This window comes from Cetorhinus maximus, chromosome 13 (assembly GCF_964194155.1).
Source record: "Cetorhinus maximus chromosome 13, sCetMax3.hap1.1, whole genome shotgun sequence".
NCBI lineage: Eukaryota > Metazoa > Chordata > Chondrichthyes > Lamniformes > Cetorhinidae > Cetorhinus > Cetorhinus maximus.
In genome coordinates, this window is record NC_135891.1 from 61,172,995 (window position 1) to 61,192,453 (window position 19,459).

The 19,459-nt window shown below is 46.8% G+C and overlaps 1 protein-coding gene across 5 annotated transcripts in view; it reads left to right on the top strand.

The window, feature by feature from the left end:
* The window catches only part of cdh22 (cadherin 22), a 736,258-nt gene extending 717,230 nt beyond the window's left edge, over positions 1–19,028 (top strand). For all 5 annotated transcript variants that reach the window (XM_078555429.1, XM_078555426.1, XM_078555424.1 and 2 more), the window contains 2 exons: positions 13,830–14,081; positions 18,532–19,028. In XM_078555429.1, coding sequence (XP_078411555.1) covers positions 13,830–14,081; positions 18,532–19,028 — 749 coding nt within the window. The remainder of the gene's footprint in view (positions 1–13,829; positions 14,082–18,531) is intronic.
* Positions 19,029–19,459: the final 431 nt, after the last annotated feature.

Sequence of the window (19,459 nt, forward strand, 5' to 3'; positions counted from 1 at the left end):
TATCTTTACTCAATATTGATTGTTACTGCCCCCCTATATGAATGCTTTAGTTACTTGCTGCTATTAGATCTTTAATAAACGAAAGCATTCAGTAAACTTGCATCAGGTTTTTGATTGGTGGCACCAATGTTTTTGGGCTACCTTGCTAATGAAAAATGTTTTATGGAATAGAAGACCAATGCAATATCTCCTTTCCTAGCCCTTCCTGTGCTCTTGCTCTCTGCCCACTCTTGCTCCAACACATAGGCCGGAATTTTCTGCTCCCATTTACAGCGGGCATGTTTGGCAGCAGAAATTATCGTGAGATAGCATTAGTCGCGTTTCCTGGCGATGTGAATCCAGGATGTGACTGTCTCCTCTCCCCGTCAATGGCGGTCCACATTTCCCACCGTAAAACATCGGGAATTTAATTTTAATGCATTTGCATCTCATTATTGTGCCCGCACGCTGGAATGATGCCCCCCACGCAAAATTTGATTCCCACGTTTTTGTGACTTCGGAATAGCGGGATTTAGGACTGCTTTTAAAAGGAGTGCACCTGGCAAGCTGAATGTTGAGTGGAACGCGTAGCCGGAGGACATCAAGGAAGAGGCTTTGCGCATTCGGGGTGCGCACACGTAAGTCGCTTTTTCTTGGCTGGTTTTCAGTGTGGTGCCAGGTGGGGCTGGGGATGAGGGCAAGGCAGCACAGACTGATGGAAGTACATAAGCACATGCCAGGGGGTTGGGGAGGTGGGTGGTGGAGGATGAGGGAAGCGGCCACACACTTGGAAAAACTTGTCAAAAGTGAGCATTCTTCCGCAGCTGAGACCATTCACCAGCAGCTCCATTGGCATGCTTAGAGTCGGGCCTCTGAAGTCTTTTTGCCCACTCATGCAAGACAAAAGCATGAACATGCCACCAAATCCTCCAGAACTTTTCGCCCCTCAGGTGCAGATTGCAAATTAACGAGAGTTTTAATGGGCTGCAGAACAATTGGACGACTGAGCAAGTTGTAGAATCCCCTTGCAAAAGGTGGGCGTGGAATAGTCACTGCTGGAGGTAGTCAGAGACCCTAGCAATTTCTTTATTCAGGTTTGGACCAGTATCCCTCATGGTTCAAGCTAACAACGCAGCCATGCAGTGCAAGTTAGAATAATGCCTGAGCTGAGAGCACAGCATTCAGGCAAGTGGCCGAAGCTGCCGCCAATCGGTCAAGTGGAATAGGGCGGAGGTGGGTGGGGTTTGTGCAGCCATGAAGCGCACTACACACTGGCCATCAAGTGATGGCCAGCACTCTCCAGCATGCGTGAAAGGGCCTTGAGATGCAGCAGGAGCCGAAGACGTAACTGAGAGAAGTCCTTAGGAGGCATATGCTAACCCTCACATCTATCTCTTTGATCCTGCAGGAAGAGAACATCAGGATCATGGAACCTGGTGATTTAGTGGTATGCCTCATGGCTTACAGGGAGCAGAGAAGAAGGAGAAGATTGTGACAGAGGCTCCTGGCTTGGCAAAGGGAGGAGCACCACTCTCAAGATGAAGGGGCGGCAGGGCTTCTCCCAGAAGCAGCTGAAAACCCACAGTGAGCCGTCACTTGTAGGTGCCTCGCTAGACCCAAGATCTGTAGACAGCGCTTGTCACCTCTGCAGATGAACGAGAACCAGTGATGCCGAAGACTGCGCATGGCTATGGAACTGGTCAGTCACATATGCCACCTGCTGCAGGATTTGGCACCACGGAGACATTTTTAAAAACTCATTGATAAGATGTGGCTAGCACTGGCTAGGCCAGCATTTGCTGACCATCCCTAATTGCCTTTGAGAAGGTGATGGTGAGCTCCTTCTTAAACTGCTGCAGTCCATGTGAATAGGTAGATCCACAGTGCTTTTAGGGAGGGAGTTCCAGGATTTTAACCCAGGAACAGCGATATATATTTCCAAGTCAGGATGGTGAGTGGCTTGGAGGGCAACTTAATGCAATTCAGGGAAAATTCCGCCTGTAATTCCTCTTTCTCCTTCTTTCTCCCCAATATGGAAACATCAGTAATATAACAAGGATAAGGATTTAATCCCAACAATCTCATCACTGTTGGGGTGGGTGAGTGTGGAAGGTATGAGAATTATTTTCTATAGGATGATGTTCTCCCTACTGACTCGTTCTCTTTGAGAACAGGTTGGTTTTTCTGACATCTGATTTGGTGCATAAATGACCATTTTGGAGACTCCTGCAATTCTGAGTAAATCTCAGCATTATTTTTAAATTAAATAAAATACAGTGTACCTATATCCTCACTTTCTACTGTATTAACAACCCCTGACAATTCTGTAACTTCAGCAACGGGGATTGTCAAGATTGTCAGTGGAGGTTATTTTACCTTTTGGTGAAAGAAAAACCAAGAGAAGTGTCTAGCAGCCAGCCGATCCGATGTAATCCATTTTACACAATCGGCAAAAGTTAAACTTACTGCAATTTAATGTCTCATACCAGGAAACCTTCACAAAATCAGCTGAAAATAATATTGAAAAAATCACATCTTCACAGAAGACAGCAACCAGCTGCACCCCAACAAATTGCTTGAGATTATATAAAGTTATTAAATTTTAGCAAGTTATCTGCACATTATATTCCTAATAATGGAAATGCTATTTTTTGGCTAGAAAAAGTGAATTATTCAGTTGTTCAAATTAAGTAATTTTATAAACCTGCTTTTCCTGCACCATTTTAATTCAAGATTGTCATTTGAATTAAGCAACTTCAACTTCAGAGTGGACTGTATGAAAATTCTGTGGGGGAAAGACATTAAATAAACACGTCCTGTAACTGTTTTACGCCCTCCCCCACCCCACCGGCCTATTTGAAAGTTGGGGGAGGGGCCCGCATAAAACAAAATATGTGGCCTACCCGCCACCTTCCCGCCCATGCCTGACCTGTCTCCCATGTTACAGTGGGCGGGGAAGGTGTCAGGCAGCATGCCTGCCGTTGGGCCTATTGCAGCGGTTCAAGAAGGCAGCTCACCACCACCTTCTCAAGGGGAATTAGGGATGGGTAATAAATGCTGGCCTGGTCAGTGATGCCCACATCCCATGAATGAATAAAAAAAGTGGCCAATTAATCATTTTCTCTATGCCACAATATTGTGTGTGGCAGGGGAAGGCAGAGGCAAGGCGGGTATCCCAGCAGCTTTTCTGCACAGGTTGCTATCAGGCAGGAAGGGGGAGTACCTCCTTTGGGCGATGCCCTGTGCATATTGGAGACACCTGCTCCCCCAAGATTAAAACCCCCTTTTAAGCCTCCCGACCACTAAATCCTATCCCCCCCACCACCCCACAAGAGCCCTATCCCCACCCCTCGCTGTGGTCTGCCAGGCAGGGTCGTTCCAAATCCCTAGACTTAGCTGAAGTCCAGGACCCATGACACTTGGCAATGCCTGTAGTCCTAGCAGTGTGCTGCTGAGACCACAGAGCTGCCAGACAATCAGATGGGGATGGAACACTCTCCCAGGTGGGGGTGGAAGTCTAACTCTGAAACAATTAAGGCTTCCCCGCAGTGTAATACCCTTGTGGGGCAGCCAGGTTTCGAGTGGATGGGCTCACAACGGACTTTTCAGTGTTGTCAGGGAGATGGTTTATGGGAGAATACGTGCCCCATAAAATCCAGCCCTGTGACTCTCTGAAACCATCGACTCATTTTATTTTTTTCTGTCTCACACTTGCGCACAGTAAACAATCAGAGATATTTATACCAAATTGATTCTCAAACACTAAAGTAGTTTTGAATGGCTTCCTTCTGTGCCAAATTGTCTGATTGGTGATTAGTGCTAAGAATGTGTGCGGAGGCTGAGTCAATTTGATGCATTATTCAGCAAACATGATTTGGAGTCTATAGGCTGAATTTTCCCATGTGCTTCAGGACACCCAACATCAGGACCGAATGGGGGTCCTGAGCCCACATGTACTGGCAGCGGGATCTGCTCAGCGATTTTACTAGAGACGACCTCACCGTCCCTTTAAGGGTGATGGGCAGGCTCTCCGCACTGTTGGTCCAATCAAAGGGCTGGCAGCTCTGAAGTCTCAACAATGCCACCGGGAGAGGGGGGTGTTGCTGAGGCAGGCCAGAAACCAAGAGGGCACCACAAAATGGAGGCACTCTTGAACATATATCATATAATTTCAAATAAAAAAAAATCAGGTGACCAAGCAACAAGAGGGGGAAGACTTCTGGGGGGGTTGCCTTGGGGATTCAGGGGCTGACTTTCCTCACCACGGCCTCCTCTTTTGGTCATGGAGTCTCTGGTTCCAACAACCTGCCCTGGGAGGCCGCCTCCATGAAGCTGGTGGCCTCATTACACGACAGGGGGGTGGTGTCTGCCCTGCCATTGGCAAAATGCCAACGGCTCCACTTAATAATCCTTAATTGGGGCCTTAAGTGCTTCAAGTGGCTGCTCACCAGTCGGAAACTTCTTCAGAAGTAGGACGGCATGTTCTACCATCTTTCCCCACTCTACAAGAGTTCCTGATAGGTCTATCCAGTCAGCTGTGTGTTTGGCTTTTCTTTTTGCTTACCCAAGGTGTTACCCATTGTATTTTGTCTCCCTGCTTTTTCTTTGTATTCTATCCTCTCAACTCAGTTCCCCAGTATTTCACTGACCCATCCGCCTCCATTCCTGCCACCGATGGGCCAATAAAATCCAGTCCTATGTGTGTGGTGTGGGGAGGATAAGAATGAAGGGGAGCCTGAATAGAGAGAATTCAAAGGAGGATGAGGAGAGCATGTAAGGTTATGGCAAATGGAGAGAGAAGGCAAGAGGATGGGGCAGGATACATGGAAAGGGGAGGATAGAATACAAAGAAAAGGCAGGGAGAGAAACTGCAATGGGTAAAACCCTGGGTAAGGAGAAAGAAAAACCAGAAGCACAGCTGGCTGGATAGAATAGATATATTAGGAGCTCTTGTAGAGTGGGCAAAGATGCTTCAGATGGTCATGGAAGAGATGGTGGTATAGTGGCAATATCATTGGACGAGTAACCCAGGGACCAAGACTAATAAACTGTGTATTAACGCCACCGTGGCAGCTGATGGAATTTAAGTTCAATTAATGAGTAAAATTAATTTGAAAAACCTGGAATATAAAGCTAGTGTCAGTAATGGTGACCATGGAACTATCATCAATTGCCATAAAAACACATCTGGTTCACTAATACCCTTTAGGGAAGGAAATCTGCCGTCCTTAGCTGGTCTGGCCTACATGTGACTCCAAACCCACAGCAAAGTGGTTAACTCTTAACTGCTATTAAGCACAATTAAGGGTGGGCAGCAAGCAACTCCCACATCCCACGAAAGATTTAAAAAAGATGAATGCACGAGGTCCAGGGACACAGTGTTGAATAACTGGCCTGTGGTCAAAGGGCTGAGGAACCAGAGTGAGGAGGCATATGACAGACAAATTAAGTATTGAGGCTTGGACATAGGGCTGAAGAAAATTACCCTGATAAGAAGGATTTGCAAAGAAAGTTGAGGTCATGAGTGCTTTATATTTACATAGGATCCAAATTCATGGAGCAGGGTATTATTTTTTAAATTCTAGGAAAAATAAGCAGTGGAAGATTTTACAGTTCCAGACATGAAAAACGTAATTTAGTGCCTCAGAGACCAGGGTACTTTAAAAGCTCAATTGCATATTTGTGATATGTTAGAATGTTTTATTATTTTGAACTCCAGTTAAAAATGAAGGGTACATGTGCTCAATACAATTTTGCTCTCCATTTTTTCTAAAATTTTTGATAGTCAATTATAACTATTCTACAAGGGGATATGAAACAGAATAATAGAGCTTAACAAACTGAAATGTTTAATTGTGGATCATTATACAATGTGACCTTTATACTGATCTACACTTGAGTATTACTGCATAGCTGGTACCCAGAAAATAGAATTAAGTCAAGAACGTCTTTATTAACACTTGAAATGTCATTTTTTCTGATACTGCGTTGTTGAAGGTTAATGTGGGATTTCTTGTAATTTTGGTAATACCATGAACACTGCCAGGAACTGTGAGGACAAGTGGACCACGGCTCAAAACCTCTGACGATGATTGCCGCTCCTCTCCAACTTTTCTGCACCATGCCGGAGCTCTGCATTTTCGTCCGAGACTTTGTATCGGCTTCGTCAATCTAACTGCTTCCTCATAGTGCTGATTATCGGGGGGAAGACAACCCCCTTTTTACAGCACCAGCTGCACCAGGCAAGAAGACTGCAAACCCCGGGTTTAGTGACAGGTCCTTCAAGCACTTTTTGGACTCCATGGAGGCCTGCCATAATGTTCTCTACGCCTACTCTGGCTACAGGATGGGCAGCTGCATCAGCAATCCAGCATGGGAGGCGGTGGCAGTGGTGGTCCGTGCCAATGCCCTGCAAATGAGGACAGCCACCCAGTGTCACTTCGGGATGAATGGTCTCATCCATTCCACCAGGGTAACTCACTCTTCTCATCACTCTCAACTCACATGCTCACAAACCCATCACACATCCACAGGGATCTCACATCTCAAGGAACGACACCACGAGCTCTCACACAGACCCTCACATCTGCATCAGGCTCATGTCCTCTCGAGCTCGTGTCCTCATCCTGTCCATGGCTCCGCTCACCACACAAACATTCCACTCAGTGCCATGTGTCCTGCTCACACTCTCTCCATCTGCTTCCATGCAGGAGAAGCCTGCTCACATCAGCAGGAAGAGGTCCCAGACCAGGGGTGGAATGGCCTGCATTAGGCCCCTCACTCACTTTGAGGAGTGTGCCATCACTCTGACTGGTGAGGACATGGACCGTGCCTGCGGTGACGGTGAGGTCGGCGGTGAATGCCCTTGTGAGGATCCTGTGCCACATCTTCCCTCTCTTAACGCAACTGTGAGTGCTCTCTCTCCTGCTTTTGACTCTACTGCCATGCACTAATTATCTCTACGTTGGTTAACAGGGAGCTCTGCCGAGTGACCGACACCCTCAGCCAGACAGTCCCTCAGCTCCATCCACATCCTCACCTCCATCCACGTTTTCACCTCCAGCCAAGAGGATACCTCCTCCATTGAAGAGCTGGAAATAAGCAGCCAGGAAGACCCATCACAGTGCTTACCCACGCCCTCCACCAGTGCAGAGACACACATGGGTGGGACCTAGATCTAGAGCAGACTCGGGTTCACAATATGATGGTCATCACACGGACACGTATCCGCAGCAGGAGGAGGCAGGTTCAGCCACGCTCTCCGGCACTCAGAGGGCTGCTGGGGAAGAGGCACCTGTGAGGTCCAAGTCAGATGACGAGCTCTGGATTCGGCTTTCCAACTCATCATGGAGAGTCAGCAGAAGATGTAGGAACATCACGCAGGGCTGTTAGACGCCCTCAACAGAGTAACTCGAGAGTCAGAGGAGTGCGTCTGCCTGCCATCTGATTAATTGATGCCCACATGTGCGTGTATGGAGGTCTCATGGGAAGAGTGGCGAATGCCATGGAGACCCTAGTCCAGCAGAACACGGAGATGTGTGCACACCTGCACTTCATCGTGGGAGCCAATGGGTGAGTTCCTGTAGTGGTAAAGAGCAAGAGGGAAATGGGGCACTTTGACGCCCCTCCAGGTGCTCCTTCCCCTCAACGAGTAAGGCTGGGGCTCTCGGGCTTCCGAAGGGAGGAGGAGCAGCAGCTGCACACCCCTGAGATCACCCACTCAGGAATCTCAGAGGCTGTCCACTCCCTCTGACTCCCTTTTGCCTGTGAGCCCCTCAACCACGTCCTCTGTAACCACAGAGGGAGCACCAGCCCACGAGTGATTCTATGGGAGAAGTGTTTGTGTGTGTGTGTGTGTGTGTGTGTGGCAGGGCCTTTCTGAGGCTTGTGAAAGCACTCTCCCACACATGCGGATCCTTCCCACATCACACTCGCCTTGAGCAATTTCAAAGCTGCCTGTTGGGGCTCGCTTTCAATTGTCCATCTGAGCTGACCTGCATCTTTGCCAACCCACTGATTACACCTGATCACATGCAGCACCTGATCTCGCCCACCGCGACTCTCATTTCACTTTCCAGGACAACTTCCCCTTTCCCGAAAATCTCACCTCCTTCCACATTAACTTCCCCGACCTCCTCTTTCCCACCCCAGGTCCATGCCTGCCTCTGAGTCCCCACCAACCACCCTCACTGTCCCTTCTACGACTACCATCGAACCCTCACCTTCCCAACCTACTGCATCACTCTGCCCTCGGTCACTCTCACCATTCCCTCATACCACGCCCACCCTCACTTCGCTCCCTAGGAGGCAGTCATGGACCCATCAGACCCCTCCCTTGCATGTTCACCAGGACATTCCCCCCTCTGTACCCATTTGCCCCCCGTCTCTGGAACCCCTTCCCCCCCTTAGTCCTCCCCACTCAGTCCGTCCCCCTTCCTGCATCCCTCAGACATCCTCACTTCTTTCTCCAGCTTTACTCCTTCCTCCTTCCCCCTTCCCCACTTCTTCCTCCACCCTTACTTCTTCCTCCACCCCTACTACCTCCCCTGTCTGAACTACTTCCTTCCCCCAGACTCTCTCCCCTCTTTGCACTTCTTCCACCCCCTGGACTCCCTCCCCTCCCCATATTCCTTCCTCCCCTGGACTCCCTTCCCTCTCTGCACTCCTTCCTCCGCCTGGATTCCTTCCCCTCTCCACACTCCTTTCCCCCTTCGAACTCCTTCCCTTACCCCTTCCACTACCCCTTACACCTACCTCCCCAGTTGCCATCTTCTCCCCTATTATCCCCTCCTTCCACCTGCACCCTCTTCCCCACCCCCAACTTCACCCCCCGACACCTTCATTCCCCCTCCCAACCTCACCCCACCTGACACCTTCATCCTGCCTTCCCAGCCTCACCACCACCCCCCCAACACTTCTTCTTCTCTCAGTCGATCTTAGGCCTCCCTGTCCCATCCCCTCATCCATCATCCATTGTGAGCATCAATTTGCAACTTCCATGAGCTGCTTCACAGCAGAGCCATGTCCATGAGAATCCACCCAGCATGTCATGGATGTTCCTCCAGTGTGCCGTTACTATTGGGCTCCAGCATCTTCCACTCCTCGGATGCCTGCAATGTGAGCAAGATCCTGGCGGTAAGTCCTGACTTCTGCACTGGTGCGTTTTCCCTGGTTTCATGACGCCTCAAAACTGATTTTTGGTGTTGCCATATTGTCTGCTCATGCCATCAAACAGGCATGGACGATTCTGCCCATTGAAAATCTGGGACATTTAAACAACTTTTCACCTTGTTAGTGTATGCGTATCTGAGTCAATGGGTGAGTGAATGGGTGAATATATAGGTGGGTAAGGGGGCAGGGTGGGTGAAGAGAATGGGTAAGGAGGTATGGTGGGTGAGATAAGTGGTTAAGGGGATAGGTTAGGCAGGTGGGTGAGGTGGTATGTGGGTAGGGTGGCAGGTGGGTAGGGTGGTATGTGGGTAGGGTGGCAGGTGGGTAGGGTGGTATATGGGTAGGGTGGCAGGTAGGTAGGGTGGTATGTGGGTAGGGTGGCAGGTGGGTAGGGTGGTATATGGGTAGGGTGGCAGGTGGGTAGGGTGGTATATGGGTAGGGTGGCAGGTGGGTAGGGTGGTATATGGGTAGGGTGGCAGGTGGGTGAGGTGGTATATGGGTAGGGTGGCAGGTGGGTAGGGTGGTATGTGGGTAGGGTGGCAGGTGGGTGAGGTGGTATATGGGTAGGGTGGCAGGTGAGTGAGGTGGTATATGGGTAGGGTGGCAGGTGGGTGAGGTGGTATCTGGGTAGGGTGGCAGGTGGGTAGGGTGGTATATGGGTAGGGTGGCAGGTGGGTAGGGTGGTATATGGGTAGGGTGGCAGGTGGGTAGGGTGGTATGTGGGTAGGGTGGCAGGTGGGTAGGGTGGTATATGGGTAGGGTGGCAGGTGGGTAGGGTGGTATATGGGTGGGGTGGCAGGCGGGTAGGGTGGTATATAGGTAGGGTAGCAGGTGGGTAGGGTGGTATGTGGGTAGGGTGGCAGGTGGGTAGGGTGGTGTATGGGTAGAGTGGCAGGTGGGTAGGGTGGCAGGTGGGTAGGGTGGTATGTGGTTAGGGTGGCAGGTCGGTAGGGTGGTATATGGGTAGAGTGGCAGGTGGGTAGGGTGGTATATGGGTAGAGTGGCAGGTGGGTAGGGTGATCAGGTCAGATCAGGTCAGGGTAGTCAGTGGTTGGGGGGGTGGAGGGGAGTCCAGTGGTAACGTTGAGTCAGATCGAGTCTCGGGTCTCAGGGGTGGGGGCGGGGGGAGGGAGTCAAGGGCTCGGGAGGGGGTCTGGTGAATAGTTATCCCAGAATTAGACGAGAATTTTTCTGTCTAATATTTCCTGGGTAACTGTTCAGATAAGTAAGTCAGAACCATCTAAAGCCTCATTACCCAGACAAATGAATGCCACATTCTGGGTCCAGAAGATCTGAGGCATGATGTTTCATGTTTCAAGGTTGGCGTTTCAGAGGACCTATAAAGATGGTTCAATTCCAGGACAGATTTCCTGAACCAGGCACTCTTCTGGGGACATTATTTGCCTGCAGACACAGTACAGTTCCTCATTTGCGGACAATCTCCCGAAAATGGGGACATATGTTCAGCCGATGCTATTATTGTAATGCTAATGTTGTTACAGTTCTTGGTGGAGGCTCGTTATAATAGCAAAGGCTGTCTTTTATGTTCCACTGAGAATGTTTGGAGAGGGTACAGAGTGAGACTTGTCAGAGATGACGGACATCCGTGTTGTGATAGAAGCAGATCCAACAGTAACCTTCATGAGGAAATTGAATAAATACTGGAAAAGGGCAGATTTGTAGGGCTACGAGAAAGAGCAGCCAAATGGGACTAATTGGATTGCTCTTCAAAGATCTGGTATAGGCACAATAGGTCAAATGACCTCCTGCTTAATGTAATATTTTATGAAAGTAATTTGACCTGTTATAAGCTGAAAGTATACCACCTATTTAGGGGGCATTTTGGGGTCTGTCATTTTTCACACCTGTGTTATGTAGAAAATTAAATGCAATCGTACCATGGCAAGTTCAATGCTAGTGAGTCCCCTAAACTTCAGAAGCCTTGTAGCAATATGCTGATCTGGTGCACAAAGTAATTCATGATATATGAAGTCGCTTGTGGAATTGTTTAGTGCTGTCCTTCAGTTCAGTCTGCTCATGTGAAAGTGCATAGTATCAAAGAAATATAAATGGTAATTCAGGCCGTAGACATCAGGTAAGGTTTGTAGCACATTGAGTGCTTTACCAACCATTCCTCCCAACAGTCTATGCATTGGTCCCTTTCCCCATCGCCCCATATCCTCTAAGTTTAACTTCCAATTCCTTTCACTGCCTTCACACAAACCCTAAACTTGGGATTATATGGTGTGGGAAGCACAAGGCTGGATGAATTTACCGTAGAGTTCTCTTCAATTAACAGGCTAAATTTAACTTGCACACCTAAGCTCAATTACAATGCTCAACTGACACTAGGGAGTCATTTTAGGAGCACAAAACATAAACTAATACAAACACCACATATTCCTCATGCTCACACTGTTACGGACGGGAGGGGGTTTAATTTAGAAAAGCTCTGATCTCTCCACTGTGCATTAACAGTAAGGTGTTTCTTTGATTTCTGATTTCCCCCTTCAGAAATGGTGGTATATGTTCCCCAACCCTTCAGTTTGGAGTGACCCAATCCTTCATTAATAACCCCATAGCAAACTCGAGATAAGGTAAAATAAGAGGGTTGGTTTATTTTACACACACACAAAACACGGGAAAGGGGTTTTGCAACGTCCGCTCCTTTTTGCATTTATACAAAAAAAAGAGGGATAAGGGAAAGAGCGTAGTTCAGGGCACAGACAGCAATAAAAATAAGAATCATTGTTTCATGTGAGTTCAGAGTCCAGAATCAAAGTCCAGTGAGGAATTCTTTCTCAGAATTCAGCTGGCTGAAGACCGGTGGCGTAAGGTTCACTTTTCCGGTCATGTTGATGTCCCAAGATGAAGTAGGTATGTAGAGATTGAATCAGATCCATCGGCAATAGTATAAATCTTCCTAGCAGAGTCAGGTTAGATGGGGGCCAGTTGTCCAACCTGGCCGGAGCTTGCTTCTGTATGGCCTGCCTGTCAGATGTTAAACAACAGACTGAAGATGGAATTCGAAAGCTGTATAATTAAAGAAATCAAACAGCTGAAGTCTCAGTCATGTGACAGGGTGGGTTCGGTCAAGCTAGTCAGCTAACAAGGCTGCCCTGATTAAAACCCATTGTGTTTTGAGCATGTAACTGTAGAACCATTAGCACAATGTTGGAGATGACGATTCACAAATAGCTCTGTCTTTGTCCATAGCTGGCTGGTGCAGATGTCTCCTCTACTATCCTTTGTGTTGGCTTGGCTGGAATGTTTATACAATGCAAGGAGTGTTACATTCCAGGGGTTTGATGTGTCCACTTTTGAACTGCTCAGAAACTTCCAGGGCTACCATCATGTGGTCAGTGGCGGGTATTTTATCAGTCCAGCCATTTGTCCATTTTAAAAGGAAAATAATTTTATAAAGTAGCCAGGGTGATGTAGATATGATATATATATATATATATATATGTATATATATATATATTCTTTTGATCAGCTGTTAAATGTTAATGTGTTGTTTGGGTGTGAATGTCTGCACGACCATTTCATGAACATCTCGATTGTGGACATATGTATCACATCAAAACTCAAATATAATAATCAGTCCAGATGTCAACTTTGAAAGACAAATGGGATCTCTTTAATTTGCTTTGCTCTTACAGAAAGGCTGCCCTCCGTACAATGTTTAATAATGGACTGATCAAGAACTAGTGGAACTCACACAACTTAAATTAACAATGAAAATTGAATTTCCAAATCCTGGTTGGGAATCAACTGGTCCTGCTGATTCAACCACTGACAGTCCCGACTATTCTCAATATGAGTGAATTACTTACAGTTTACAGTTTTGCTTTCATGAGCACATGGAGTTAATCAAAAGTCACAAAGATGCTGCAATAATCAACCTTTAAAAAAATCTGAACATTTATGAGCAACATCATAATTAAACATTTTAATAGTTTATGGTATAGTATAGTAAAGAGCCTTGAAGTTTAATGTCAGCATGAACATCTCTTCCAGACTGGTTTGACCAGGTTATCATTGCAACACTAAGCAGAGGCCACAATCTCATTCTGGTTGATATATTGGATATATGTTTATATTCTTAGTGGAGTGCTTGTAAAAGGCATTAAAGTGTAGCCTAAAAAGCTGGCAAGTTATTATTGAAGAGAAGTCTAAATATATATTTATCAATGTTTGCGCCATGTTACTTGAAGTGAGGAGTTAATTAGACTAATTTCAAATACTACTCGAAGGCGCAGAGTGCGAGAAGCAAAGTTAATGCAATTTATCATTGTCAATGAGCTGAAAGATACATTTCATTTGCTCTGCTACAATCACTCACAAACATATACAGATGAGTCTATTTTTCAAGGCTAAGACACAGCTGTATTGACAGCTTTTTGTGATGCATTTATGGGATTAAACATTAGTTTCATTTGGTGCTGGACATTGCTAAACTGAAACTGAAAAGCAATGTAAAGCTTGGTTGGGTAGGGCGGAGAGACATTTATCAGTGTTTAAATTCAGACGAGTTATATGGGCTCCTGGCGTCAACAGCCTTATAGGAGTCTAGCTGCAGTAGTTGAAACAGGATTCTGAAGTAGCAGCTATATACAACATTTAAGTTGTATTAAGATGGTTCTAAGCAGATGAACTTACCTTTTGCTTCCTTTAGAAAATACGGCTGGAATTCTGACCCACAGAAATGGCTTTAATCGTCAAGAACAGGACATCTACTTTCTCCCCATTCTTGTGGTCGACAGTGGACCGCCAGCCTTGAGCAGCACAGGGACCCTCACCATCCGGGTGTGTGGGTGTGACAGCGATGGCACTATACAGTCATGCAGCGCCACAGCTTATGTTGTATCTGCAGTCCTGAGCCCAGGGGCACTTATTGCTCTGCTAGTCTGTATTCTTATACTAATAGGTAAGCAATTAAGGTAATTCATTAATTCACAAAGCATTTTTTATGGTTGTCCCACTCGTAGCTTTAAGACCTAATTAAAGAAAATATATGCACCCAGTGTAGAGCTGACACTAGCTTAAACATATTTGATTAAATAAAAACAGAAAGTGCTGGAAAAGCTCAGCAGGTAAGGCAGCATCTGTGGAGAGAGAAGCAGAGATAAAGGGCAGAATTTTTACGGTCCCGTTTCGGCGGGGACGGGGCTGTAAAATGCAGCGAGCCGTTATAAATGCCATTGACGACAGTGGGAACATAAAATCCCGCTGTCGTAAAATTCTGCCCAATGTTTCGAGTTGACTATAACTCTTTTTCAGAACACATTCAACTCAAAATGTTAACTCTGTTTCTCTCACCTTGGATGCTGCCAGACCTCCTGAGTTTTTCCAGCCCTTTGTTTTTATTTAGATTTCCAGCATCTGCAGTATTTTGCTTTTGTTTTATACTTGATGAATATTAACTTTTTTGAGGGGGTGTTGGTGTATTTATTGTCCTTTTGAGTCTATAATTGAATTTTAAATCCAGTCCAAATTAAGGGACTCAGCTCTATATCTATACTATTTTTGACTTGCTCTGTACATTTGTTCTAATCTTGGGAACGAGTTTCAGATGGCCACAGTCAAGCTTGTATAAACTGAGCATTCAGCACAAAACTGCCAATGGGTGAGGACCAATCTACCAAAGACAGGTCATGTGGAGAACTGATGCAGGAGATGGGATTATCACAATGATGCAAGATTAGGTTAAAGGATATAGGTGGGGTGAAGTAAAACCACCTTTACTCTGCACATAGACCATAGCAAAAACATCGTTCATTAACTTATACTGACCTCCTAGACTTTAAACAGCTTCAAAATTTACTAGCACAAAGCATAAGTATGAAGAAAAATTAAACTACTTGTCATTGGAAATTGAAGCTGCATCACAGTAATCAACAGTTATAACATGAAAAGTTGCAGCTCATGACTCCTGGCATACACTGAAAGTTTATAAATGAGACATCTGCAAGAGTCAGGAAGAGTTATACATTTAACCCTTGAGCATCCACACCTACAAAATATATCCCACCATACCCCTCAGCTGTCCCCATTTCATGAGTCAGTCATGCCCCACTATGCTGACTTTGGAGTAACATTGCCAAATTTCAAAATATCCTTCAGCTGAAAGGTTTTGATCCTCGCATTTTATTTTAGAATTTCCAACAACAACAACATGTATTTATATAGCATCTTTGATGTAATAAATTGTCCCAAAGTGCTTCACAGGAACATTGAGCAGAATTTAATACCATCCCACCCCCCTCCACTAAAGGCATTTTTGGCAGGGGATGGGGTGGGGGGTTACATGTGATCAGGCAGAGGAATCAGGATGGAGATCTCACTGTCTTCCCGCCATTGTCCAATTAAACCCAAGATGGGAAACTCTTTCGAGTTACCAACAGTCACAGATTGCAACTCTTTTGAGTACAATCACAGTTCTTGGTTTCCAGGAGTGGGACATGAACCCACAACCCTCTGATTCAAAGGCGAGGGTGCTATGGACTGAGCCACAGCTGACACCTCCCAACATGGGAAGGCGACCTTCCTCCTGGTGGCCAAGGTCATTAAGTGGCCACTTAAACCCTGTTGAGTTTGCCAGCAGCTACAGGTGGGGGAGGTGGGGGGTCCCTTGTCCATGGGCACTTTGTGCCCGATTTGTACCCAGCATTGGGAAAGGGGGGAGCCCGCAGGAAGCAAATCCTCTGCCCTTGCTTCAGACCTCCTACACCCACCTCCCAGTGGCTCCTTCCATGCAACCCCAGACTTGACCTGAGCCTACACTCACCTCTATTTGAGGATCCATTGGTGATCCTCAGGGTAGGTTCCACTCCAGTCTGAGCATTCCCAGTGGCATTGCCGGTACTGAGTGCTGCCAGTCTCTGCTTGGCCAGCAGCTTTCGGGGGAGAAGGGCAGGATTTTCTGGCCTGGTATCTGGTCCCACTGAAAGTCACTGGTCTTTCGGCTGGGCCGCCGCATCTCCCACAGTGGGTTCCACCACAACGGGGCTGGAAAATCCCAGCCAAAATTTCTACCCTACTGAAGCCTTGATTCAGTGGGAGGCCCATCACTATTCATGTAAGTGTCTGATTACCTCAGAATAGTGTCTGACCTCTCAGAGAGAGGTGGCACGGGGCCCTCACTGGTTCTCCAACTGATGGGCGTGACCCACATCGCCCACATTAAATCCTGGCCATTGTCACTGAACATGATTAAGAGGTATTCAGGCAGATGATCAGAAGTTTGATCAAAGAGGTAGATTTTAAGGAGCATCTATAAGGAGGAAAGAGAGGTAGGGAGCTGGAGAGTTTAGGGCCTTGGCAGTTGAAGGCACAGCCGCCAATGTGGAGCAGTTAAAATCAGCGATGCTGAAGAGGCCAGAATTAGATTAGCATGGATATCTCAGAGGCTGTAGTGCAGGAGAGGATATTGCAGAGATAGGGAGGGGCAAAGGCACGGAGAGATTTTAACCGGGATGAGAATTTTAAAATTGAGGCACTTCTTGACTGGGAACCAGTGTGGGACTGCGAGCACTGGGATGATGGGTAAACCAGATTTGATGTGAGTAAGGACATGAGCAGCAGAGTTTTGATTTACCTCGAGTTTATAGAGGGCGGAATGTTGAAGGCCAACTAGGAGTTGTTGAAATAGTCAAATCTGAGGTAACAAAGGCATGAGTGAGAGTTCCAGCTGCAGGGTGAGCTGAGGCAGGAGCGGTGTCGGCCGAGGTTATGGAGGTGAAAATAGGTGGTCTTAGTGATGGCAGGGTTACATGGTCAGGAGTTCATCCCAGGGTCAAATATTAAAGCAATGTTGCAATCAGTTTGGTTTAGGCTCAGACAGTAACCGAGAGATAATTTTAAGAAGTATAAGCACAAAATTCTAAAATCTGGGTGATGTAAGGCAGTTCAGTGAGCCAAATTCAGATAGCATCCAGTCTTAGACTTAATTTGAGCAGTAAACCCCAGACAGCTCTCTCTTAGGGAATTAGGAAGTTTTTTGGGGGGCTGGGTGGTGGGTGGTGGGTGGGGATGCAGTGGGGATGGGGGGGTGGTTAAGTAGTCATCTAATCCCTTGAAATATATTTCTCAGGATACCAATACCCAGAGTTCAAATGGAGACATTGGATAACTTCCTGTTTCACTGTGAAGGAGTAAGAGTTTTCGGCAGAATGAGATAAAATCACCGGTTGGGATTTAATGGTCGTGGCGGGGACCCTTCCACAGGCTGGAAAACCAGTGTCAACCCTTTGTGGCCATTTTCAGGAGGCCTGATCAGAGGAAGTCCCAATTGGGCACTTACTTTCCTGCTGTCAAGCTTCCCCACCTGCTTTGAGGGGAATCTCCCCCTGGAAATCCTGGTGCGGTGTAGATGTCCCACCCTTGAGACCTGCCAATCAATCAGAGGCCGGCAGCTTTCCACTATCAGCAGTGCCATGAGGAGCAGTGGACACTGTTTGTACCACAGCACGGCCTGCACCATGGATCCATGATGGAGACCAAGGGAAAGGGTGAGTGGGGTGGGTTCAATGTGGCCATACACGGTGGCACTGGTGAGGGTGGGGGGGATGGATGAAAGCAGTCAGAGTGGGGTATTATTCTAGGTCCTTCTGTTCCCGCCTGTGGGTGTCTCCATTGGGCATGGAGTGTCTGGAAAATAGAGACCCCACCACCAAGCCCCACTCCAGGCTATTCTTGGTAGGAGGCCTGCATGGCATGACCCTCCCCCACCACTGGCTGAATGCTAGCAACAGCGGGACAAGGCCCTTAATTGACCACTTAAGGACCTCAATTAGCCTCCAGGAGGGAAGGCCATTCTTGAACCTACCCCCCACCCCCCACACCCTGCCCCGCGACTGACTTAGCTGGAGTGAGGCGGGAAAGTGGCAGGATCTCCACCCGCACCTTACCAGTTGATCACACGATGTGTGCCCCCATCTTCGAACCCGCCTCTAGGGGTGGCATTAAATTCCACCCGCCTTCTTCAGGTTGCGAAGGACCTGGTTGGGTCGAATGGCATTTATCATAGTTCATTCTTTCTCACTATGCTTTATATTGTGATGTAAACATATCTGATTCAAAGTGCTTGCTTTAGAATTTTGGAATCTGGGAGAATTAAGTGGTGCTAGAACAGCAGAGTGTCAAGTCTTCCTGGATCACCTGGAATGAGTCAAATGACTTTCTTTCTTGTGTTTTTGTGAAAAGTGTCAAAAATTGCTGTTCAAATTGAAGTCTCACCTTTGCATATACTTGGAACTGAAAACAAATTTCACTTCAGCACATTGTAATTTAAGTGCCTCGGCTGTAGGGTCGACTGGGATAAATTTCATTCATTTGGAAACAATTCACTAACATGATGTCTTTTTATTTTTGTACAGTACTTGTCCTCCTCATCTTGACTCTGAAGAGACACAGAAAGGGTCACATGATCTCAGAGGATGAGGAAGACATGCGTGACAATGTAATTAAGTATAATGATGAAGGAGGAGGGGAGGAAGACACAGAGGCCTACGACATGACTACATTGCGAAGTCTGTATGATTTCACAGAAGTCAAAGCAGATGCAGAAAATGTAACCCCTGAACTTCATTCTCTACCCCAATGGTTTCAGAATCCAGATGCAGATTTTTCCATTTTCAGGAGTTTTGTCTGTAAAAAGCTCGAAGAGGCTGATGCTGATCTCTCTGTTCCTCCTTATGACTCTTTTCAAACATATGCATATGAAGGCACGGGCTCTGTGGCACAGTCTCTCAGCTCCATTAACTCTCTGTCCACTGACTCTGATCAGGACTATAACTACCTCAGTGACTGGGGGCCTCGGTTTAGGCAGCTCGCTGGACTTTACTCAGGAAACCAGGCAGACGACGGATCATAGCATCCAAGAGCTGAACTCCCAGTTCCTCTTGCTCTATTGCAAAAATAATACAATCATTCCCAATAAAAAGGTGCAGCTTAAATCCTAAAAGCTGACACTTGGATCATTCAGGAAAGTCAAAAATAAACTTTCCTCTTCAAAAAACATTACCTTCTCCAATTAAAGTTCCCAATCTGGAAATTGGCCGATCTTTCTGAATCACCTGCTGTGGTAAAACGTTGCCAATAAAATGGTGATTGTAAACTGAATAAGCTGGCAATATCCCCAGTGCAGTATCTTGACAAATCTCCCTTCTTCAATGTGTTAAAAAGCTTGGCAGCTATAATGAAGGTATTACTCTAGCAATGTGTGTGTGATGGTCCAAATTTTAATACAACAGATCAAAGTCACAGACAAAGTCACTGCTGGCCAGGAAGTATCACTGGTGTCTA